The 25,753-nt window shown below is 33.9% G+C and overlaps 1 protein-coding gene across 1 annotated transcript in view; it reads left to right on the forward strand.

The window, feature by feature from the left end:
• LOC135962980 (fatty acid synthase-like) overlaps positions 1–25,753 on the forward strand; it is a 67,925-nt gene that overhangs the window by 15,983 nt on the left and 26,189 nt on the right. The window contains exons 2-6 of the mRNA XM_065514781.1: positions 418–731; positions 17,025–19,055; positions 19,312–19,729; positions 23,159–24,454; positions 24,519–25,131. Coding sequence (XP_065370853.1) covers positions 418–731; positions 17,025–19,055; positions 19,312–19,729; positions 23,159–24,454; positions 24,519–25,131 — 4,672 coding nt within the window. The remainder of the gene's footprint in view (positions 1–417; positions 732–17,024; positions 19,056–19,311; positions 19,730–23,158; positions 24,455–24,518; positions 25,132–25,753) is intronic.

Raw genomic sequence — 25,753 nt, forward strand, 5'->3', positions numbered from 1 at the left:
GTTCAATATGTGATATATATGTATTTGAATTGAAACGGTTTAAGAAATAGTTTTTTCTGTGTATAGTATTAGATGATTTTAATTGAGTTTTGTAAGATAACTTACGAAAAATATAATGAAAAACAGGATCCTACTCAAGAAAATACCGCTTTCCTTTATTGACTGTATTGTAGTCGACATTGAGCTTAATAACTTTGCTGAACATCACTTTGTGATATTCGGACAATTAGACGGCCAAAATGCACAAAAAAAGCAAAAACAAAAATATGATTTGCTCTATAAAATACTTACTAACTTCAAGTCGATATATCTCGATTCCCAGACCTGAACCAGCGATTCACTGTCGCACAGTGTAATTGATTGTACGTGAATCGTTGTTATACTAACTATATTTTTAATGAAATTACTGTTTCTTAGATTAACATGGTTGATGACCTTGAGACACGTTGGAAACATATGTATCCTGGAGTTCCAAGAATGTTGGGTAAAATTCCGCACCTGAATAAGTTTGATGCCACTTTTTTTGGAATCCATCAAAACCAAGCAGACAAAATGGATTTTCAGATGCGCATTTTAATAGAGGAATCGTACAAAGCTGTCATGGACGCGGGTGTTAATCCTTCTAGTTTGCGCAATACCAACACTGGGGTGTATATAGCAGCTTGTGGATCTGAATCTGATACATTCCTTATGTATAGTGAAAATTCAGAAAATGGCTTTGGTTTATTGGGGTATGTATGAAAGCAATTTTCAGAAATAAAATTACATATTTGAATAAATTATTCTAAAACTGTCAAATCAAAGATTTTAACACCGGAATTAAAAACAAGCAAGAGCGTTGTATTCGGCTCTGCCGAATCTTGTATACCACCAATATAATACGGGCCAATACGGGCACAAATTATTAACAGGTAAGTAGTATGGTTTTTAAGTACAACTGAACTGTATGAAATATTATTGATGTCGAATTTAACCCTCCGTTAGTCGCAACTGATTTGGTTGATACACCAAAATTTTTTTTATTGTAAATTTTTTGAAATGCTCTATTTTTGAGGCTATTTTTTGATAAAAATATAGTTTTTACCATGATATAATAATATAAGGTAGTATCACCAGTAACTACGTTCTCATTTATACATTCCCTTAAATGTCAGCCGCATATAAAAAAGTAATATCAAAGCAAAACATCAAAAAATAAATAAAATATTTTTTTGTAAACAAATTTAAATTAAATTTCCAATATGCGCGTTATGTGTTGTGTGTGTAAATGTTCATTCGAACAAAATGACGTACAGTTCATAAAGTGTCCAGAAAATAAAATAATAGAATGGAGTGCTGCTTGTGGAGTTCAACTAATGAAACATTCTAGGATTTTAATGTATCATTTTAAGAATTCGGACTACATTGAACTACATCAAGAATCAAAACATGCACGTCTGATGCCAAATGCAGTGCCTTCTCTTGAACCAATTAAAGGAATGACTGATTTTCTGGCTTTTGCAGATGGAATATCCACCAAAGAAGAAAAAGTGATTCAAACTTTTAATGTGTTTTTTTGTAGTTTCTCATTCTATTTTTTTCAATTTTCTTTTTCATATTTCAGTTGTTTGACTTTACAAGGCATAAAATTGACAACTCTCCATAATGATTCTACCTTCTATAAGCAAAAGAATAAATTTACGATACTACGATTTATTTTAATTCATTTTATTTAATTATTTTATTTATTTCATTTGTTCAATATAATTCACTTATTTAATTTATTAGATCATTTAGTTGTTTAATAGTTCATTTTATTAAGACCGCACGTCTATCTAAGTTATTTGCTCAGCATCAACTGTCCCTTTTTGATTCTTTTCTTTTACTTCTTTTCCTTTTTCTATAATTTGCATATTTGACCAGTGTTGCAGACTTTTGCGCTTACAGTCGGCCATCCTCTCAATACAATCGACCTCGATTGTTAGCTGGTCTGCTCTCGTCAGTGTCTTCCTTCTCGGCTTCATCACTCGACGACTCGTCTCCGAATGGTGGTAGAGTGCACCATGGCTTGATTTTGTCAGAAGCATATATCGACGTGTAATGGCGCTGTGTACGGCTAGAACCGGGTAAATCTTCGATGACGTATCGGTCCTTATCGAGAACCTTTGTTACAATGAATGGGCCCTTGTAGACAGGCTCCAACTTCCTTGATGTACCCGTCGCTGTTGCCTCATTTTCCGCTAGCACCAAATCACCAACGTTGAATTGTTTGGGTCGAGCGTGTTGTAGGTCATAACGTTGCTTAGCTACTTCGCGTTGGATGTCAATCTTGTCAGCTGTTTCGGCACGCAATTCTTGCAACGTTTTGTCGTCTATTACTTCACTGTTGTGCAGGGCAAGAACAAGTTTATTTTGAAGAATGTCTCTTGGCTCGAAACCGAATAAGAGTTCTTGGGGTGTTTTACCTGTCGTCTTATTAACCATGGTGTTAAGTGACCACTGTATTCGTCGTAATTGTTCATCCCAACGTTTGTCTTCTTTTGCAGACGGTCGAAGCATTCCTAAAATCGTACGGTTGGTTCGTTCAGCATGTCCGTTGGCTCGTGGTGTTCGGACGGCATTTAGTACATGTTTTATATCATTGTTTTGGCAGTATCGTTCAAAGTCATGCGACGTAAATGCCGTTCCACGGTCGGTAATGATTCGTGTTGGAACACCGAAGTATTCGCTGATTTCGTTGAGGATGCTAATAACGTGTTTGCTTGCTGTACTTTTTACTGCTTTTATTAGGGTGAATTTTGTGAATGCGTCCACAATGACCAGTATGTGTTCGTTACGTCTAGATGTTTTTGGGAACGGTCCTAGGTGGTCCATATGCACGGTATGAAATGGAACGGGGGTTATTTTCTCGTAGTGGTATTCGCCTTCGTTCTTTCCACCCGGGTATTTATTATATGCACATTCAACGCACGCTTTGATGTGTGATTTTACAGCGTTTCGCATTCGAGGGAACCAAAAATGTTTTTGAAGACCAGTTAATGTTTTATCCATTCCTAGGTGACCTGCGTTGTCGTGCTGTCCTTGAATTACGCGCCATCGTAGAGCTTTTGGGACCACCCAAAGGCAATTATCATTGACTTTGCGGAATAATCTACCGTTTTTGATTAAGTAGTCCTTACACATTTCTTTATTACCAGACTTCATCTTTTCGATAATTTGACGGATTTGCTCATCTTGCAGTTGCATTGAAAATAAAAAATCGCCTTCATTAACAGTCGTTTTTGCAATCCGTAACGATGCCGGTTCTAAATTGCGTGATTCTTCGCATGGTGCTCGACTTAGAGCGTCGACATGCTGCATTCGTAAGCCAGATCGGTGCTCAATATTAAGGTCAAAGTCCTGAATTCGCAACCACCACCTTGCTATCCTAGGAATTAGTTCCTTTTTCTGCATAGCCGTTTTAAGAGCGTTACAATCGGTGATGACAGTTATCTTTTTCCCGTACACGTAGTATCGAAAGCGCTCAAGAGTTTCGACAACCGCCAAAGCTTCCAACTCATAGCTGTGATAGTTGCGTTCATCGTCAGTGGTTGATCTACTGAAAAAGGCTACAGGTTTCCATCCATCATTCTCACTTTGTAAAAGTGCGCCGGCTAGGCCTATTGAACTTGCGTCCGTATGTATTTGGTGCTCCGCAGTGATTCTATAACCCACTATTACTGGACTTGTAGTAAGCCTGGTTTTTAGTGTTTGAAAAGCCTCATTTTGCTCGTCCTTCCACTGGAACTGTATATCCTTTTTTAATAAATTTCGTAACGGTTCGGATATCAAAGCGTAGCCTGGTACGAATTTTCGGAAATACCCGCTCAACCCTAAGAATTGTCGTACTTCTCGCACATTTGATGGTGTCGGGAATTCTAAGATTGCGTTTGTCTTCGCTGTACCCGGGTTCATACTACCACTATGAATTTTATGTCCCAAGAACTCAATGGTTTGTTTTAAAAACTCGCATTTTCTGACGTTGACCGTTATGTTTAGTTCACGTAATATATTGAAGACACGTCGTAATTTCTCGAACATTTCGTTAATTTCGTTGCTACCGACAACAATGTCATCCATATAGTGAATGATGTCGCCCTCTTGAGTTCTCTCCCTTATCAATGCCATCAATCGTTGAAAAACCGCTGGCGCGTTTTTGAGTCCAAACGGCATCCGTTTAAACTCATACATTCCGTCGGGCGTCACAAAGGCGGTAAACTTCTGGCTGCTTTCTTCTATCGGTATTTGATAGTATCCGCTGTTCAAATCCAAGACCGAGAAGTAGGTAAATTTCATCACTTCCTGTAAACGCTCCTCGATGTTTGGAGTGGGGAAAATCTCATTAACCGTAATTTGGTTTAAACGTCGATAGTCAATGCATAAACGATCGTCACCGTTTTTCTTTTTTACGAGTACGATGGGACTTGCATATTCCGACGTTGATTTTATGATAATATCGTTCGTTAAAAGTTCATTTATTAATTGTCTTACCGACTCTTTTTTCATCTCAGGAAGTCGATACGGTTTCGTTACAATTGGCTCATTTGTTAATAATTTAATTTTCATTCGCACGGCACTCGTTAACCCGATTTCACTTAGTTCTTTGCCAAAAACATCACGATATTCGTCAATCAGTTTGAATAAACGGGATTGTGTTGCTTTATCGATTTCACCGTATTTAATCTCCGTTATTTTGTTACACGGTAACTCATTCATTTCAGTATTATCTACACTTAAATATTCAAAGCGCTGACCGTTTTCTTTACAAATGAGGCGTACACTATTGTTTGCGAAAATGTCATTACCGATTATTACGTCTGTTGAAAATGTGTCGTCATCCGCAACGTACAAATCAACCGAAAGTTCTACTTCATCAACAGTAATTTCAACGTTTATCATTTCATTAAGAACACGAGTACCGCCACCTACTCCATTAATGCGTACACTACACGTTTTTCTATCGTTATCGATTTTAGCAGCTCTCGATTTTTTAATCATACTGCATTCACTGCCAGTGTCGATTAATGCACACATTTCTACTCCGTTGACTCTCACTTTTTTATCAGCACAATATTTCCTCACGCTATTCGTATTTCGCACGTCGGACTTGCCACAATTTTCGGGGGAACCCCTCGGATGAACTCTCTGGCAATCTTTACATCTTTTACGTCGCTGTGGTTTAGGGCATGCACTGGATATATGGCCTGGCTCTGAACAATTAAAACACACGATTGATTTGCGTTCGGTTTTTGGCTTGGCTCCGCTGTCTGGTGTTTTGTTCACGTTTTTATTGTTGTTATCCATGCGTTTTGGTGCCGTCATTGTTCTACTGCTGGATGGACCTGCTATGTTCGTAAAATATTCATCTAAGGCTTCGCGCATTTCTTTCATTGATTTGAACCGAACTGTAGCAATCGCTACCTGCAACTCACGATGCTTCAGCCCCTCTCGAGTGTACTTGATGATAGCAGACTCACTCAAACCATGTCGTCTTCCTAAGGCGCTCATTCTGAAACAGTATTCGTTTATGGACTCTTCATTTTTCCGCGTAGCGTTTGACATCTTAAAGTGTATGTCAGCCTCATCTGGGACAGTACTAAACTCCTGTTTTAATGCGGTTGCAAAATCAGGCCATGTTACAAAGAGGTCTGCCGATGCGTCCAGCCATAACCTAGCGGGACCTTTCAACTTACTGTATATCGCCAGCATCAAACATCGTTCATCCCAATCATACGCGCGCATAGACTTCTCAACTCTATCAATGAATTGTTCAACACTAAATATTGAATCCTTTGTTGGGTCGTATTCTGGGAGGGTATCGGATATTTCCTTTACGCTGTATACATTTCGTTGACGAGACTCTCGATTTGATACTGGTGATCTCGATTGATGTTCATGGACCTCGTTCCGTGTTTCCGATGAGGTCGAGGGTTGAGCGTTCTGATTTGTTTGTCGTTGTACGATAGTCATTACGTTTTCTATCATATTGCGTAAATCGTCGATTTGTGCTCGCATACTTTCGTCTGACCGTGACTCATCTAACTCAATTTCTTCGGTACCTTCAGCTGCTATAAGGCGTTCTATTAATTCGGCTTTGCTACCATTCGTTGACAAATCTCGTTCTCGCAGAAGATCTCTAAGATCAATAACCTTTAAGTCTGATATTAGTGGCATATCTACAGATGTGTTGACGATTAATTGCGTTAGACAGTTTTTTTAATTCGAACTATTATTAACCGTTTAATCAACACTCAATACGTTAACGTGAGAGAAATATTAATTATTACACGTTCAATTAATATTTAAATCGTTATTTATTTCGTTCGCATTTGCGTTGTTTGATGACACTGTTCAACTTACATTAGCCTTTGTTTTGATTATCGTTTTTCGTTAAATGTTATTCAAAATTGTTTTTAGTTATACTCTTGTTTTTTTTGTTTGTTTGATTTTATTCACATACTCCGATTCTCTTCTTTACTCGATTTACATTTTGTATCACACTCCGTTCTCACTAAACTTTTGTCTTTGGTGTTTTATTTCGATTTCTCTTTACATGTAAGTACTTGTGTAGTTTTCGTTACGTTCCTACTTAAGAGACTTTTTCAAGAATGTCGAGAACAACAAACACTTCTGCGCTTTCAATGATCATTAGTTTCGTTTTCACCGTCACGCACACGCAAACTTCATCATCAATACTAATAATGATCATTAATCTCGACTGCAGTTACAAACGCATGTAAGCTAGAATTTGTTTCAAACGGTATTATTTTTTATACACATATTTTTTTTATATTTGGCACTTGTTTTTTTAAACACGCATTTGGCGAGCGTTTATCCCACTTCTGAACTATAAGCAAAAGAATAAATTTATTCTTTTGCTTATACTTCTAAAATTATTGTATCATGGTTTTTACTGAAATTTTATTTAGGTTACTCTATTAAATACTTTCAATTTAATATTGTTTTTATGTTTACGAAATAAAAAGTGAAGAGATTATTTTCAAACGCGGCTTATTCTTTATTGATATCAATTTGATACATTGCGACTAATCTCAATTGAAAATGATTGCGACTAACGGAGGGTTAAAACTGATTATGATATTAATAAGAGGTTTGAGCATATAGTGATTTTAGGAAAGGAAAATTATGTGGTCTATTAAAAATTATGGGTCGATTTCCATAATTGTTAGTATTACTGTTTTTCAAATTGAATGACAAAATCAATATACCACCATATTTTTGTGCCTTATAATTATGTGTGTATAATTATGGATCGATAGTCACAAAACCCAGTAGTAAGATATATGCATACTTGGAACAAATTTGTGTTACAATTTATGACCTATTAAGGGGCGATTGTCATAAAATTTTGTGCGCTGATATCTGTGTATCTTAAATGGGAGCTATGGTAAATTATGGATATCTACAATATAGCCATACAATTTATATGTCAGTTGGGAAAAATCATGGACAAATTTCTACAGAACTTATCCTTCTGTCATAGAAACTATGAGTGCAAAATTGCATGGACCCATATATTGGGTATGATATTGGGAGGTAGTAAGTAAAAGTATTGTATAACAAATAAATAAAATTCAGCTGCACGTTGAATATTTGTACAACTTTAAATTATTGGATTCGGTTCTTTGAATTTTTACAACATTTATACAGAAGAAGAAAAAGCATCTTTAAAAAAAATAAAGAAAATATACAACCAGCTTTTAAAAAAGAATTGGGTTTGATTGTTGACAAGCTAAAGCCGATGGAAACACTGCTCAGGATCACTTTCTGTGTCGATTAAACGATATCCGTATGTCCGTCCGTCTGTCTGGATGGCTGACCATGTAAACCTTGTGTGCAAAAAAATTTGGTATATACGTACATACATCCTAATAAATTTTATATATACGGAAGTAATGTCACGCAATGATCGGTATATAATTAGTCATAGTTCCCATATAAAACCAACTTCCGAAAATCATTCACGAAAATAAATTATTGAAATTACTTAGTGTTGGGCATTATTTGGTCGGGCTTTACCGACCATACTTTCTTACATGTTTTAGTATGTATGTAACATCGCCATAATGCATTCCATAATTTTAAATTTGATAATTTTGAGAGGGATATATATATATGTTCCTTTCACTCCTCGAGGGAGCATATGGCCATAACAAGTTGGTTCCAATAAACTCGATCCTCGGCTCGATGCTTGATTTCATTCCACTTCATCCGCAATCTCGAAAGCTCTGTAATTAGTTGTCGCTTCCAGGTAAGGGCTGGTCTCCCAACTCGTCTGCTTCCCTGCGGGTTTCAGTCTAAGCATTTCTTTGCAATGTCATCGTCTGGTTTTCGGAGAGTGTGACCTATCCAGCTCCATTTCCGCTTTATTATTTCTGTTTTAATAGGCTGCTGGCTTGCCTCCACCCAGAGTTGGTTGTTGGATATTGTCACAAGCCAGAAAATCCGTAAAATCTTGCGGAGGCATTTGTTGAGAAACACTTGAACTCATATCCATACAGCAGCAGTAGATTTTATGTTGGAGTTAAATATTTGGATTTTGGTTCGTTTCGAAATTATAGATGATTTCCAAACCGGATTTAACTGGGCAAATGCACTCCGTGCTTTATTAATTCGACTGGATATATCTGCTGCTGAGACACCAGTTGTATCAATTGTGCTTCCCAGGTAGCAGAAGGACATTACATCCTCAAGATCTTGGTCGAATACAAAAAACGGCGATTTGTATTACAATTGATTCGGAGCGATTTTGTTTTGGGTATATTAATTTCCAGCCCAACTAGTTGAGCGATCTCACTGATGGTGGAAATTTTTGACTGTATATCTGAGAATGACTGGCTAAGTAGACATATGTCATCGGCATAATCTAAGTCTTCCAACCGTCCTTGTAAGCCCCACATAATGCCTCTCCTCTGATGGCTTGTTGCTTTCAGCATCACAACATCGAGGACGCAGTTAAAAAGAAGAGGTGATAATACACAGCCTTGTCTAACTCCAGTTTTGACTACAGTCTTGTCGCTCAGCTGTTTTTCATGTAGCACACGGCAAGTGGCATTTTTGTACAAGGTTTTGATTAGCTGTATTAATTCCTCGGGTATACCCTTGCATACCAGCGAGTTCCATATAGCATTATGGTTGAGTGTATCAAAGGCCTTCTCAAAATCTATGAATACGAGGTACAATGGTGATCTCCATTCCACTGATTGCTCAACGATAATCCTAAGACTATTTACCTGGTCAACACAAGATTTTCCGGAGCGAAAGCCAGCTTGCTCATTTCTGAGTGATGGGAGGATTGTTGTCGAGAGTCTTTTGTTAATGATATGTGCAATTACCTTATTTACCATGCTTAATAAGGTTATGCCTCTCCAATTCTTTATATTGGTTAAGTCACCTTTCTTGGGAAGATTTATGATGACTCCATCAGATAAATCGGCAGGCAAAGATTCTTGAGCCCAAAATGCTCTAATAATGGGTTCCAGCAGTCGTGCACTGGTTATACTGTCGGCTGTAAGCAATTCTGGAGAGATATTATCCAAACCAGGTGATTTGTTTGGTTTGAGAAATCTTATCGCTTCGCTAATTTCGCTTATTTCTGGACAATCAGTGGAGATGTACCATTTGGTGTATGTGAAGAACATCCACAAATGGGTTGACACTGAGCAGTAGATGTTGATATCATACCGGAGTAAACGCTTTCCCATAGTATAACTTGTTGAGATTTCGATGTTATAAGTTCTCCCACGTCGTTTTTTAAAGGCTTTCCGGTCGATGATTTCTTGTTTATCAGCTTGTTGACAGACATATACAGGTCCCTTACACGATGTGTTTCAGCCGCTGCCTGAAGTTCCTTTGCTATGTTGTTGACCCAATTGCGTTTATCTCTCCGGGCACTGCGTTTTACCTCAGAATTAAGGCGATTGCATAGCTCCTGTTGTCTGGCTTTATTCAAGCGTGTTTTGCTTGTGTTAACAGTACTTTCTGCGACCTTCCTCTGTTGGATTAAGTTCCACGTAACATCACTAATCCATTCTTTCCTATTAGTAGTAGTGAACCCCAGATGCTTCTCTGCTGTCTTCATGAGGATATCCATGACCTCCGGCCATGTTCGGGTTTCACTGCTACTTGAGGCGTATTCTACTAATTCGTTAGTGCACAGGTTTGCGATTTCCGGGTTTTTCAACATGGCTTGATTCTTCTCGGTGTTACAGTGTTGTTCGTCTTGATGGCGGTTATTTTCATTCGCACAGTGGCAACCAGTAAGTGGTGATCGCTAGCAATATCGGCACCTCGTTTGTTGCGCACATCTAATAAAGACATTATGACAATGTCTCCCTTGTTCACTGTTGCGAGGACGCTATCGAGAAGGTCATAGAAAGATTCCTTTGTGGAGTTTTCAGAGGTTTCCGTGGGTCCGTAACATTGGACAAACGTAATATTTAGAGCTTTTCCACGCACTCTGGCAGTAATGATCTATCGGAGTGAGGTTTCCAATCTATTAGGGCACGATTTACCTGTTTTGATAGAACAAATCCGACGCCACTTGATCGAGGCAAATCGTTCGCTGGTTTTCCGGAGAAAAGAATTGTAATACCTTCTGCCGTTGTAAACTCGCCTGATTCACACCATCGCATTTCGCATAACCCAAGTAATGAGAGATTATTAGCCGTGAATTCTTTGCATAATTGAGCAAGCCTTGAAGTTTCCAAAAGAGTACGTACATTCCATGTTCCGATTCTAGTCCTAGATTTCATGCCAAATTCCGTCATCGTTTTAATAAGATTTATATTTAAGACGTACGGCTTATTAGACCATAGCGTCCGATCCTGGTGTTGGGGCTACCAACATCGCCACCATGCATGCAGAATTATGTAGGTATTTAGCCATACAAAATATTAGGTTATCCCGCCCAAGGTCGGTCGTCAGAGCCTCGTTAGCGTGACAGGGGACACCAAGTCTTTTAGACAGTGGGTGAGGTTGACATTAAGAAAGGATTGGCTTCTGCGCTTCACTTTCCCATTTAAATACTTCCCTTATTTAAAAATTATCGTTTGAAGTATGTCCGCAGTTGTTATTAAAATAAAATATATTGTATTTCAAAATAATTGAAAAACTTTACTGCGTTTGGTGCGTGAACTTTTTTAACAACCACGAAAAAATAATACCGTGTTTTTTTTATTTTTTTTAATGTTCTATTCGACTATGCTATGCCAATTTGCATATTTGCAAAAATTGTCAATAGTTATATCCCTAATGCTGTATACTATTATTATCAATTACACTAGTCAACAAAAATACTTTTTTGGAAGATGTAATAAAATGAATATTTTCAAGATGTAAAAACACTTAACAGTTGTATAATTTTTTAAATCATGATTTCCATAAGTTTATTTGTGTTAAAATTCACATATGTTCATATTAGTATCATGAAAAACTTTTATATAGTGGTCAGAATTCTTTCTTAAATAGTGGTCAGAAAAAAACTTTTGAAAGTGAAGTGTAAAATGGAAAACTTTTTCAAGCGTATGGACCTTTTCAGTGTTTGGAGAAGTGAAATAGGTTATTCCAGAAAATGTGAAATATTGTATAAATTTGTTGATAATAATTTAAATACAAAAAAAAAATTAACGAAGCTGGAACTAATGACATTAAAATCCAAACTGAAAGAATTTGTAAAAGTTTTAAAGATCGTTGGATTACAACCAATTATAGTTTAAGTAAATTTTTATATAAAAATTATGAATGGTGGAAACATTTTTCTATTATTGATTTTTAGACCCTACTGTAACTTGAAAAATAGTTAATACAGATCTTTTGAATTTTTTTGGTTTTGATTCAGAAAAACAAAATCCACATAAAAACGTAAATTTATTTTATTATTGATTTTTATACATCTAGACCCTACTGTAACTTAAAATATAGTAAATACAGATCTTTTTAAAAATTTAGTTTCAGAAACACATAAAAACCTATTTTTTAATTTGTTTTATTAATGATTTTTATATATCTAGACCCTACTGTAACTTGAAAAAAAATTTTATTGATCTTTTAAACATTTTTTTTTTTTGGAATCGGAGACACCAATTCTATATAAAAAGAGCGCCAAATAATTTTGTCCACCTAGGATTAAAATATTCTACGAAATTTTTTTTTGGAAATTTCAGTGGGGGTCACCAAAGTTGCAAATAAAGATCTTTACGCCTTTTCACATTTTTATACCCTTCAGCTTCGTGAGAAGGGTATATATGTATAAGTTTGTCATTCCGTTTGTAATTTCTACATTTTTCATTTCCGACCCTATAAAGTATATATATTCTGGATCCTTATAGATAGCGGAGTCGATTAAGCCATGTCCGTCCGTCTGTCTGTTGAAATCAATTTTCTGAAGGCCCCAGATATCTCTGGGATTCAACAATTCTGTCGGACATACTTTCGAGAATTTTGCTATTTAAAATCAGCAAAATCCGTCCATAAATAACGGAGATATGAGCAAAAATCCGAGACAACCTCTGAAAATTTCATCAAAAAACACAATGTATTGCATGCTTTGACAAAAAAGTAACAAAACGTATGTTTGGATGTGCAAGCTTTGCGTATTTTGTTTTTTTTTGTGTTTTGTTTCTTTTGGCGTTGTTGTTGTTTTTTATACAACTAAACGTTTGTTTGGTTGTGTGTTGGTTTTTTTGATAAAAAAGCAACAAATCGTATGTTTGGATGTGCATGCTTTGCGTATTTTGTTTTTTTTTTGTGTTTTGTTTCTTTTGGCATTGTTGTTGTTTTTTCTACAATTAAACGTATGTTTGGATGTGTGTTGGTTTCATTGCCTTGCGTATTTTGTTTTTGTTTTTTCTTTTGGTGTTTTGTTTCGTTTGGCGTTGTTGTTGTTTTTTGTGTTCTTGATAAATTTAGGATGCTGTACGCTGAAAGTGGGCAATGTACATACATATATACTAATTATAAATTATAATAATGCATCCACAACAAAGGTGAAGGGTATATAAGATTCGGCATAGCCGAATATAGCACTCTTACTTGTTTTTTTAAAAAAATCTCCAAAATCCAAATATGATCCGAATGAGCTGAAATTTAAGATATAAATAGTCCTTAAGCAGATCTACAAAAAAATCATGATGTAATAAGTAAGGTGAGAGCGTTTCGACAACAAACACAATATTTCTTGCTGAGAAGTGCATAGGTTTTGCAAAATTGAATTTGTCAAATAAAAAATAAACAAATTTTATTTTGGCATCTTTTAGATTTTTTAATGGGATGTTTATTTTTTAAGTTCAATTTTATTGATACTCACCTGATTATTTTGTATCTTTTATTTATTATTTTTATTAACGTTGATTTTAACAAAATTTTGCTTCAAAATGTTGCTTTCAGAATTAAAGAGATTTTAATTTTTATTAGAATTTTTTAAATTTATTATTTTTTATGTCAACACACAATGTAAATAATCTCTGACAAAACCGTTACCAATGTAAACACAAAACTTTTGTTATTTTTGCATATTAACAAAAAATTGCCGTTAAATTTAAATTATATTTGAAAAAGAACAACGGTTTAATACTGCTTTATCCAAATTTCATTATATGAAACCTTATTAACATTTTCATTCATGTTTTTTGATTTAAAATTTTTTTTTCTTTGAAAATAAAAGTTATTAATTTTTCAAAATAAATTCAGTTTGACAAAACTCAAGCACTTTCAAAATAGATAAATAAAAATCAGCTGTGATGTTGATTTCACCTTACTTAGTGCATCCTGGAAAAAAAATGACATAAAAAGAAATATCTTACAAAAAATATGGTTTATTAAATGAAAAAAATCCATCGTCATCAGAAAATTATATCTCAACCGACACAATTTTTTTTCAGTAGTTCATAAGAATGACAGCAAAAAAATTACTGTTATTCTGCTGATATGAGAAAACAATTGGATTCATTTTATGCATTGGAACAAAACTTGCCTTCATACTAAATTTTGTTGCTCTAACTTAATTTAAACAAGAAATAAATAACAAAAACCTACATATGGGCAATTCCATATCATCGTACGTGACATTTGTACGCCTATAGAGTATATAATTTGGTCTTTATGTTCCATTCAGAGGGTCCTATATTTTAAAATAATAAAAACTTCTTTCGAAATATTGTTGTCCAAAATATTGAGCGAAATAAGGGTATATCGTACGTGACATAAAACGGAACTCATTTTGAGGAACATGTAGAAATATGCGAAAATATTCGAATTGTGAGAGGCGTTATGTTTTCTTTTTATTTCTTACACTAAACGAAATATTTTTCCTTTACAATCCGTAATATTTAAATAAAATCAATCTTTGGATGATTTTATAATAAATAACATTTAATATCGTACGTGACATACCGTACGTGACAGATTTTTCTCTTATAATAAAACAATATATATTCTGTAAATATATGTATACAAAAACTAAAAATTGCCCATATGCTTATAGAGACCAAAAACATATAAAATAAATATTGTATTTCATTGTAAATAATAAAATTTTTGGAACAGAATAGCGACCCTATAATTCTGAAAGGGCATGTTGAGTAGATCATTTTTGTAGATAAAACTTATAGTCCAGCTGGTTTGAAGTTAGAGCAACAAATTTGTTTAAAATTTAAACATTTTTTTTCCAAAAAATTAAAAAACTGCAAAAAAAAATAAATTTTGTTTACCTAAAAATTCTTAAAATTTTTATTTTGAAGTATAATTTGGTGAAGGGTATATATAGCTCTCTTACTTGTTACTTTTAATATTTTACTTGCAAAAAGAATCAATAAGTGAAAAAGATAGATTAATAAATGTCTGGTATGTACGTTAGAGTGCTCCAAAAAAATAAAATTGCGAATTTTGACCGTGCCCCCCTCTAGAATTGTTCTATGTATTGTAGAAACACATTGTGTAAAATATTAGGATGATAGGATAACGTTAACTGGTGGCGCAACGACACTGAAGTTTTGAGGTGCATTTACAAGGGGAAAATATGCAATTTTTTCAGTTTTTGTAAAAAATTTGCCATTAAATAATGACTTTTACAATTTAATTTAAAAGAATCGAAATGTGTACGTAATTGTCGTTATAATAAGATATAAAAGACAAAAATTGGTGAAAAAATGTTAAAGTTATTAAAAAATCGCCAGGCCATTAACGTGTCTCAGGCCACTAGAACAAGAAATTTATGAACAAAATTAACAAATTTTGAGAAATATTAAAATAAAAGCTTATTTTTACTTAAAATATATCCATATTTACTTGTATATGAGTTTTTGTCCTCGTAGGATACCGTTAACCTATTCGCAGGTATGACCAAAAAAATTAAATTTTTTTAACGGCAGTTTCAAAACTCCAATTTCAAATTTTTAAAAATTTTGTTAAACAAATTTCAGAATTTGTTGATCATCACATGGGGATTTATTGACAACATAATAGGGAATAAAAATGTGAAAAAAGTATGTCAATACCTCCTATAGTTTTTCCGTACCTGCGATATAAATTTTGCGATTTTCAAGAAAAACTAATTTTTTGGCCATATTTTGGGGAATGACCAGAATTTCCTTACTGTAATGATTTTTAAGTAAAAGCTATTCAGAATAATATAGTCCAGGTAATTTTAAATATAGTCTGAAAGTTTTACTAAAATCGGAGAACCTTAACCCTTAAATCGTGAAGGTCAAAGGTAAATTTTTTCAATATTTGGAATTTCTCATGGAAAGATAGCGAAATATTATATATTTTTAGGCCGATTTTGATGAAACTTAAGAAAAATATAAAATGAAGTCTAGTATTCACAATAACAGTACAAAAATGGAAATTAACCCTTAATAGCACTTGGGGTCCAAATGACCCTCAACTTTTAAAATCACGAAGAACGCATTCATTTTGACCCCAAGTACTCTCAAGGGTTAACTTCCATTTTTGTACTGTTATTGTGAATACTAGACTTCATTTTATATTTTTCTTAAGTTTCATCAAAATCGGCCCAAAAATATATAATATTTCGCTATCTATCCATGAGAAATTCCAAATATTGAAAAAATTTACCTTTGACCTTCACGATTTAAGGGTTAAAGTTTTCCGATTTTAGTAAAACTTTCAGACTATATTTAAAATTACCTGGACTATATTATTCTGAATAGCTTTTACTTAAAAATCATTACAGTAAGGAAATTCTGGTCATTCCCCAAAATATGGCCAAAAAAATAGTTTTTCTCGAAAATCGCAAAATTTATATCGCAGGTACGGAAAAACTATAGGAGGTATTGACATACTTTTTTCACATTTTTGTTCCCTATTATGTTATCAATAAATCCCCATGTGATGATCAAAAAATTCTGAAATTTGTTTAACAAAATTTTTAAAAATTTGAAATTGGAGTTTTGGAACTGCCGTTAAAAAAATTTAATTTTTTTGGTCATACCTGCGAATAGGTTAACGGTATCCTACGAGGACAAAAACTCATATACAAGTAAATATGGATATATTTTAAGTAAAAATAAGCTTTTATTTTAATATTTCTCAAAATATGTTAATTTTGTTCATAAATTTCTTGTTCTAGTGGCCTGAGACACGTTAATGGCCTGGCGATTTTTTAATAACTTTAAAATTTTGTCACCAATTTTTGTCTTTTATATCTTATTATAACGAAAATTACGTACACATTTCGATTCTTTTAAATTAAATTGTAAAAGTCATTATTTAATGGCAAAATTTTTACAAAAATTAAAAAAATTGCATATTTTCCCCTTGTAAATGCACCTCAAAACTTCAGCGTCGTTGCGCCACCAGTTAACGTTATCCTATCATCCTAATATTTTACACAACGTGTTTCTACAATACATAGAACAATTCTAAAGGGGGGGACGGCCTGTACCTAGAAAGTTTTTTTCGTCCATACAATCTTGGAGCACTCTAATGTACATATAGTGACAAATATTATTATTTACTTTTTATAGATCAAGTAAGTCTCTGCTGGCGAATCGCATTTCATTTAGTTTGGGACTCAATGGTCCATCGCTAACTTGTGACACAGCGTGTTCCAGTTCAATGTATGCTTTAAACCTGGCTTATGAACACATGAAAAACGGAATTATAGATGCAGCAATTGTAGGTGGAACGAATGGAATGACATGTCCCTACATAACAGCAAAATTTGCAAAGCTTGGAGTTCTTTCGCTGACAGGAAAATGTAGACCATTCGATGAGGACGCTAATGGTTACGTTCGGTCTGAAGCTATAAGTTGTGTGTTTCTTCAAAGAAAACGGGATGCAAAACGAATATACGCCAAACTTGTACATTCCGCCACAAACTGTGATGGTTTTAAAGCTGAGGGATTAACCTATCCCTCCGGACACATGCAGATGAAATTACTTTCAAAATTCTACGATGACATTAATTTCGATTTGAACGAATTGGGGTATATGGAGGCTCATAGTACTGGTACTGTTGTAGGAGACCCCGAGGAGTGCAGGGCAATTGATCAATCTATATGTAAGAGACGAAACAGTCCACTGTTGGTTGGATCAGTTAAGTCTAATTGCGGTCATGCTGAAGGATCTTCGGGAATTGTGTCCTTAACAAAAGTATTGTTTACACTAAACAACAATTGTATTCCACCAAATATAAATCTTTCGAGACCTCGTAAAGCAATTGAAGGAATTCAGGCAGGAAGACTTGTGGTAGTAACAGAAAAAACCGAACTGAAGAACCCATATGTGTGTATTAATTCATTTGGTTTTGGTGGGGCAAACGCACATGCTCTTTTAAAGCAACACACAGCAGAACATGTAGTATCTTCTTATGGGATAAACGATTTGCCATATCTGTTGACGTGGTCAAGTCGTACCGAAGATAATATTAATTCAGTTTTGGACAGTATAGAATCACGTCCTCTTAATTTGGAATATTTGGCCTTGATGCGTTCATCTCAAGCGGGTGGTATTAAGGGCATGTTGTATAGAGGTTATAATATTTTGAAACCCAATAATGCTTCATCAATTTCCAAGCCGGCATCTTTGTCAAGGTTGGTGCAATACAATGATGGTGTTAAATTTCCCATTGTTTGGGTATTCTCTGGCATGGGATCGCAGTGGGTTGGAATGGGTAAGGACCTCATGAAAATCAAAGTATGCTCAGAATCTGTGTTAAAAAGCCATGCAACTCTGAAATCTAAAGGGGTGGATCTTATCAGTATATTAACATCAGACAATCCAGACACATATCTAAATATCCTTAACTGTTTTGTGGGCATTGCTGCCATTCAAATAGCATTAGTAGATCTACTGCGACTTCTCCAAATAAAACCGGACTTTATAATAGGTCATTCTGCTGGTGAAGTCGGCTGCGCGTACGCCGACGGCGGTCTCACTGCTGAACAAACTATTCTAGCCGCCTATTATCGTGGAAAAGTTAGCATTGATGTGGAAAAAATTCGTGGTTCAATGGCAGCTGTTGGTTTAGGCTATAAAGATATTCGATCAATGTTGCCATCAACTATCGAGGTAGCTTGTCACAACAGTAGCGAATCATGTACAATTTCTGGGCCTGAAGATGATGTATCAAGTTTTGTTGAGTTTCTAAAATCCAAAAAAATATTCGCCAAAGAAGTACCTTGTGGAAATATTGCATATCATAGTAGATACATTCACAAATTTGGACCAGTACTTTTGAAAAACTTAAAACAACTTATCACAAACCCAAAACTTCGTTCCGAGCGATGGATAAGTTCTAGCGTCCCTTCCGATAAATGGATGCTCACTGACAGTAAATTCTGTTCTGCCGAATACCACAATAACAATCTTCTTGGCAGTGTTCTTTTCGAAGAGAGTGCAACATATCTGCCTAAGAACTCATTAACTATTGAAATAGCACCACATGGTCTGCTTCAAAGTATTATGAAAACTTGTAATCCAGACGGCGTTCACATAAGTCTTGCCAGACGCAATGCTAATGACAATGTTCTTCATCTGCTTGAATCTCTTGGCAAGTATGTTAATTTAAATAGAATAGGCTATTCTACATATGGTTGGCTTAATACAAAAAGGATGTAGCTAGATTTTACATTTGTTTTCATTAAGATGAAAAAAAAAATACAAATAAAATATGAGAATGTTGGATATGGACCACAATACACTAAATCATACCAAAATATGAAAATTAAATGAAAATAAATTAGTTATGCCCTTTTTACATTAAGCCATCGATTTTCACATCTGTAATAATCTTATGCCGCCCTTGTTTAGACTTTACCTAAATGGATGTGAATTAAGCCTAGACGAACTATACCCACCAGTTAAATGGCCTGTTCCGAGGGGAACCCCCACACTAAGTGACTTAGTTGAGTTCGATCACACACAGGATCATATCGTATATTTCTATGAAGATGAATGCGTTAAGACAGGAAATAAAACTATTACAATTGCACCGACTTCTGAGCACAAATATTTATTTGGCCACGAAATTGATGGAAGACCTTTGGTACCAGCTACATTTTATATAGAATGTGTTTGGAAATCTTTTGCTATTATGCAAGGCACTCTGGATTTTGAATCTGTTGATGTTGAGTTGGAAAATGTTAGATTTTTACGTGCTACCACTCTTTCAGCTAAGGATCAAATTAAACTTCAAGTATCAATTCAGCGTGGAACAGGTGTATTTGAGGTTAGTATTTATTAGGGTATTCAATCGATTAACCGTTAATCGGTTAACCGATTAATTTTGGACGGTTAACTGTTCGAATAATTTGAAATTGCCCATTTTCAAATAACAAATAAACCGATTAATTTGTGTCGATTAACCGATTAACCGAAATTCCTTTTTTTTGCACTTTAAAAAATGTTTTTGTATTTATTTTTCCGTTTCAATTCAAATACAAATTTCAAATTAAAATTAAATATTTTTTGAACATCCAATAAACATGATTAGTGGGTATGTATAACAACTGACATATTTAATTTACATGTCTTTGAAACTTTGTTTATATTTACATGTATAGACGAAATTTTTTTTTGTTACAACTAAACGAAACTATTAAATTAATCAAAATCTAAAACAATTCAAAAAGGAATATTCTTTATCATGCTATTGATTTCTGAAACATATACAATCAGCGAGAGTTTTTTTCCAAGAAAAGTTTTATTAAATCTAAAGAAAAAAATCGTTTAAATTATATTCTTTTTATAAAAGATTGTTTCAGAAGATCTCACTAAAACCCTAAAAACTCACACATCGCTTATTTGCTGCAACAACGTCATAATTCAAAAAAGTCGTTTCGAGAAAAACGTCTTTGAATGTTTTATGACATTTTACTATTTCTTAAATAAATTTTCAACAAATCATGCGATTTTAGAAATATAAATAGTATATGTTAATTTCTAATCTGTATTTAACCCAAATTTTTACTTATTTACTTACGAGAAAATATGAATTTTAATTTTGATGTTTACAACAAAAAAAAAACACTCTCACACAAAAAATAATTGACTTTTTTGAAAACTGATAAAACTATATGAAAGATTATAGAACGGCGCATATTTTGTATTACTCAGTTCAAAAAACACGGATTTTGAGTTATGACGTTGCTGCAGCAAATAAGCGATATGTTTACAAAAATTATCTCAAATACCTTACTTGCTGTTTTTTATGTTTTTGTACACAAAATTCGTTATTGTATTTTCAATTTAAAATTAAAATAGAAATTATTCGGTTAATCGAATAATTTTAAAATAACCGAATAAATCTAAACCTCGATTAATTATTTGCTCGATTTACCGATTAAACCAGAAACCCGATTAATGGAATACCCTAGTATTTATTAATAAATTCCACACTAATTATTTACATATTTATCTCCTTATCCACAAACAAATCTGATATCAAATAATGTTATATTCGCTTGGTCTACTAACCTCCGATAAAACAATTAAATGCAATCAATTTGAAAGCTTTATTCTAAATAATAATATGTTTAATAAGAAGTAATTTGATGAATGGGTGTATAAATTGGTTTGCCACCGCTTCTCCATTTAAAATAAAATTTAACCTTCGCTTTACCAATACCCACCCGGGTGACCACATCGATTTTATTGGTTTAATATTTTTTTTTAATTTTGTTTTGATTTAAATGAAATTTGAACTCACTGAACAAATTCTAGAGTTCTATAGAATTTAATAGAACCATTTTAAACTTTTTATAAGGTTTTTAAAATTTCGTTCGTCGCATATATTTATAGAAGTGTAGTGTCACCCGGGTGGGTATTGGTAAACCATGTAGATAAAAAACCTTTGGTAAAGCGAAGGTTAAACATTAAACTACCAATATTATTTCGGTGTGAATTAAAATCAACACTAAGAAAATGTTATTAGGAATTCGTAGAACATTTTTTTAAATCATTCATTGCTTATAATAGAGTATACACAAAGAGTTACGTAGGTGATTCACTTAGGTCCAATGTAAGTGGTCATGTGATATCATTGGATAGACAGGTTTTGTCAATAATTATTTGCTGACCAAGAATTCTACGTCTAATGTCCCCAAACAGTGTCATAGAAGGTGTTCAGTAGTCTCCTCTTCATCCTTTTCATCACAGCTTCTACATAAGTTATTGTAAGAAATTCTTGAGTTTTGAGCATGGACACACTTTATGTTGTTTATGATGTTTCGATAATTAAAAATCTGCATTGAAAGAGCATTACAAGAAGAAATGGAACAAAGTTCATGCAAGTCTCTTATTATATTTAATTTTTTTTGGTTTCTTTGTGTTAATTCAAATCTGAGAACATAAAAGATTCCAAAACTTTTTTACAAAAATCTCAAAATTCGTTGAATCAAACTGGAGATGGAAATTGATTTTAGTCTTATAGTGCATTTACACTTGTAATTTTCAAACTAGTTTATGATCATAAGCTACTTTCATAAACTATACCGTTTACATCAGCATTTTAGGCAGTTAAGTGGTTTATTTTTGACAAGTCATAAAACAGCTGACTTCAGTATAAAAAAATATGGACGTTGTTACGAAAAAATGAACATAGTATATATGTACATTAAAGTTATTTTCAAAAATTTGATTCGCGGGTATCATCATTTTTCTAAAGGTTTTTGCGTAAATAAAAATAATGGCGTCCTTTTTTGTGAAAATTTTCACTTCTTGTGGTAGTTCAACGCACCTAAAGACTCGCATTTTGAGCACATTTTTTTGTAGAGAAAAAACGGTTGAATATATTGCAAATCTGATTTCACCAGTCCATTCTGCATCAAAAATTAATACAATTGATGTTTTTTGAATCCTTAAAAATAGTTCCAACAACCCACAACAGATGGCGCAAATCTCATAAAAAGTAAAAAACAGAATTTTAGTTTTTTTAAACATGCTCGATGAAAAGGCATTTTATGCTTAGGAAAACGGCACCAATATTTCCTTTCTATTGCTAAACATTAAAAAGTTATGACATATAAACATACATTTTATTTTCGTTGTCCATATTATATAAAAAACACTTTTTAATAAATTTTTTAAACTTTTTCTTACAGTTTGCCTTTTTTTAAAAGAAACCTGTTTTTTATGTTTGAGAAAATGTTACCAGCGTTGCCAGAAAAATGTTGAAAAACAGAGTTGCATTAGCAAAAACTCGTTGTTTGTAACTAGTTTATCTCAAAAGCTAGTTACACTAGTTTTGTTTTGCATGGATAAACAAGTTTCTCAAACTAGTTTATCACCATAAACAACTTATAACAAGTTTATGGCGTAGGTGTAAATCCACTATTAGGAATAAGAAAAACACAGTTTAAATGCTTTGGAGTATATCGACTTTTTTTTGTTTTTCTAAAACTAGACAGTGAAAATTATCTTTTACTTGGTGTATTTGTAGGACATATAGAAAACAAAGCATTGTAAGAGAGTAAGAGAGCTATATTCGGCTGTGCCGAATCTTATATACCCTTCACCAAATTATACTTCAAAATAAAAATTTTAAATATTTTTAGGTAAACAAAATTAATTTTTTTTCCTTTGAGTTTTTCAGCACGAAATTTTGAACCAACAATATTTTTGTAAATTAACTACAATTATAATATCATATTTTGTCTAGATTACAGAATCAAAAACAATTGTTGCAAGTGGTATAATTCGTAAAATACCTGAAAAATCGCAACCACCATCAACCATACTTTCGAAAGCCAATAATGAAAATGTTACTTTAATGAAGAAAGATTTCTACAAAGAACTAAAATTACGAGGATATCATTATAATGGAGATTTCCAATCTGTCGAGTTGGCTTATGGTGATGGAACGTATGGCAAAATAAAATGGTTTCATAATTGGGTGACTTTTATGGACTGTATGCTCCAGTTGAGCATAGTACGAAATGATTCACGTAATTTAGCACTACCAGTCAAGTTGCGGTCTATGCGCATCTACTCCAATTATCATAAAAATCATTTTGTAGATAAATGTGAGATTGGGGCTTATGTTAACAATAATCGAGTAGTTGCAGGTGGCATCGAAATCATTGATCTAAAAGCCAATCATATTCAAAGACGTAAGCCTCCAGGCGAACCCGTATTGGAGAAATATCAGTTCGTACCAAACAACCAAACACCTCGACTTTCAGCTAACGATATAGCAAGATGTTGTGTACAACTGTACTTGGAAAACTTTCCCGTTTCAAAATTTTCGATATTACAGGCAGTTAAATCGGCTGAAAGCGATTTCTCATTCCTTAATGGAGTAATGCAGGCAATAAATGATTTGCCAACCGTACAGGGCAGCTATGTGGTTTTAAATATGAGTACAAATGAAAACTTAAAAAACACACAAGATTCACATGAAAATTCGAATATAAAGTTTGTCAATTCTGTCGATGAACTAGAAAGCAGTGCGGATATCCTTTTAATGGATGAAACAAATCTATCTTCGGATTTACTAACTTTAGAACGGAGATTGTCTACAAATTCGATGGTTTTGATTAAAACATCTCGACAAAGTACTCTGGAAAATACGAGTCTGCAGAAGAATTATAACTTAATAGCACTTTTACCCTGCTCAAATAGTTCATTTGCAATATTAGTTCTTTTAAGAAAACCATCTGAAGAACAATCTACTAAACAGGTGGAAGAAATATTTATAAAAATTTCGCAGTATGACAAGAAGTTTCAATGGATAGATGAGCTTAAAGGTGTTATTGGAAAACGGGTAGTCTTGGTAGCAGAAAATGAACCTCATAATGGCCTGATTGGTTTAGTAAATTGCCTGCGGCAGGAACCTGAGACTAAGAATATGCGTTGTGTTTTTATAGATGATATGCGTGCTCCTAGTTTTGATCCCAATTTACCATTTTATAGTAACCAGCTAAGACTTGGACTCGCTATTAATGTATATCGTCAGGTAATTTAGCAATAACTTTGATTCCTGACATATTAATGAATCTAATTGTTTATTTTATGACCAGGGTCAATGGGGAAGCTATCGTCATTTGGAATTGAAACCCATCTATCCAGCAATAGAACATAGAGATCATATTTGTGGAGCAATTGGAAATATTGGAGACTTTTCCACATTGCACTGGCAAGAAGGACCGTTCAGTCAAAATGATAACAAAATACGTATTGCCTATTCGGCACTTAATTTCCGAGATGTGATGCATGCTTCGGGACGTCTGTCTGCAGAAGATGTTGGTCTAACACGACTTGAGCAATCGTACATTTTCGGTCTTGAGTACAGTGGTATTGATGAGAAATCTGGCAAGTCTGTCATGGGCATGGCATTGCACTCGGCGGTAGCCTCCCATATGGAACCCAATTCAATGATTTCTTGGGAGGTTCCAAGCGAATGGACACTACGTGAAGCAGCCACAGTTCCTGTAGTATATACCACTGTATATTATGCATTTTTCTATACGGTCGATATTAGGTCAGGAAAAGATATTCTAATACATTCTGGCAGTGGTGGAGTAGGAATTGCAGCTATTAGAACAGCTATTGCATATGGTTTGGAGGTATACACAACAGTTAGTACAGTGGAAAAGAAACAATTTTTGCTCCAGACTTTTCCACAACTTAAAGGTTTGTTTCATATTTATTAAGCAAATAAGTCAAACAAATTTATGAACGTACATATGTAAAATGTACATATGTGGACAAAACAAAAATTTCGAACGAAAAACTTTTGACTGTTCAGAATATTTGGTGCACATATTTTATATTAATGTTTGTCTTTACTATTTACTAAAAAAAACTTGAAAGCAACGCACAGTGGTATGAGAATAAAAAAAGAGGGGAATAAATCTGTAACTTCTAAACCCTTACGCCGATTTGAATGAAATTTCACATGCACAAAGAGGAAGTGTAGTCGAGTTTAAGTTTTGAATTTGGACCTCATGAGCCCACCAGGAGCGGGACCAGTGGTTCCCAATTGAACATACCTCGGGTATGTTCAATTTTTAAAATGATCCTATTTCTTTGTTTGTGTTACGATTTAAAAAAAAATACACATATAGAATCTCCTCGTCGAGCACTACATAAAACCTCCTCGTAGCTATTAATTATCTCTTATAGCTTAAGAGATATTCGCATTTGAAAATTTAATTTTCAACATTTTTACCCACCCTACTCCTGTTTTTTGGTGACCGCGGTTCCAAACATTCCCCGATTTTATCCATTTTTCTTTTATAGAATTAACAATAGA

This window comes from Calliphora vicina, chromosome 1 (assembly GCF_958450345.1).
Source record: "Calliphora vicina chromosome 1, idCalVici1.1, whole genome shotgun sequence".
Lineage (NCBI taxonomy): Eukaryota > Metazoa > Arthropoda > Insecta > Diptera > Calliphoridae > Calliphora > Calliphora vicina.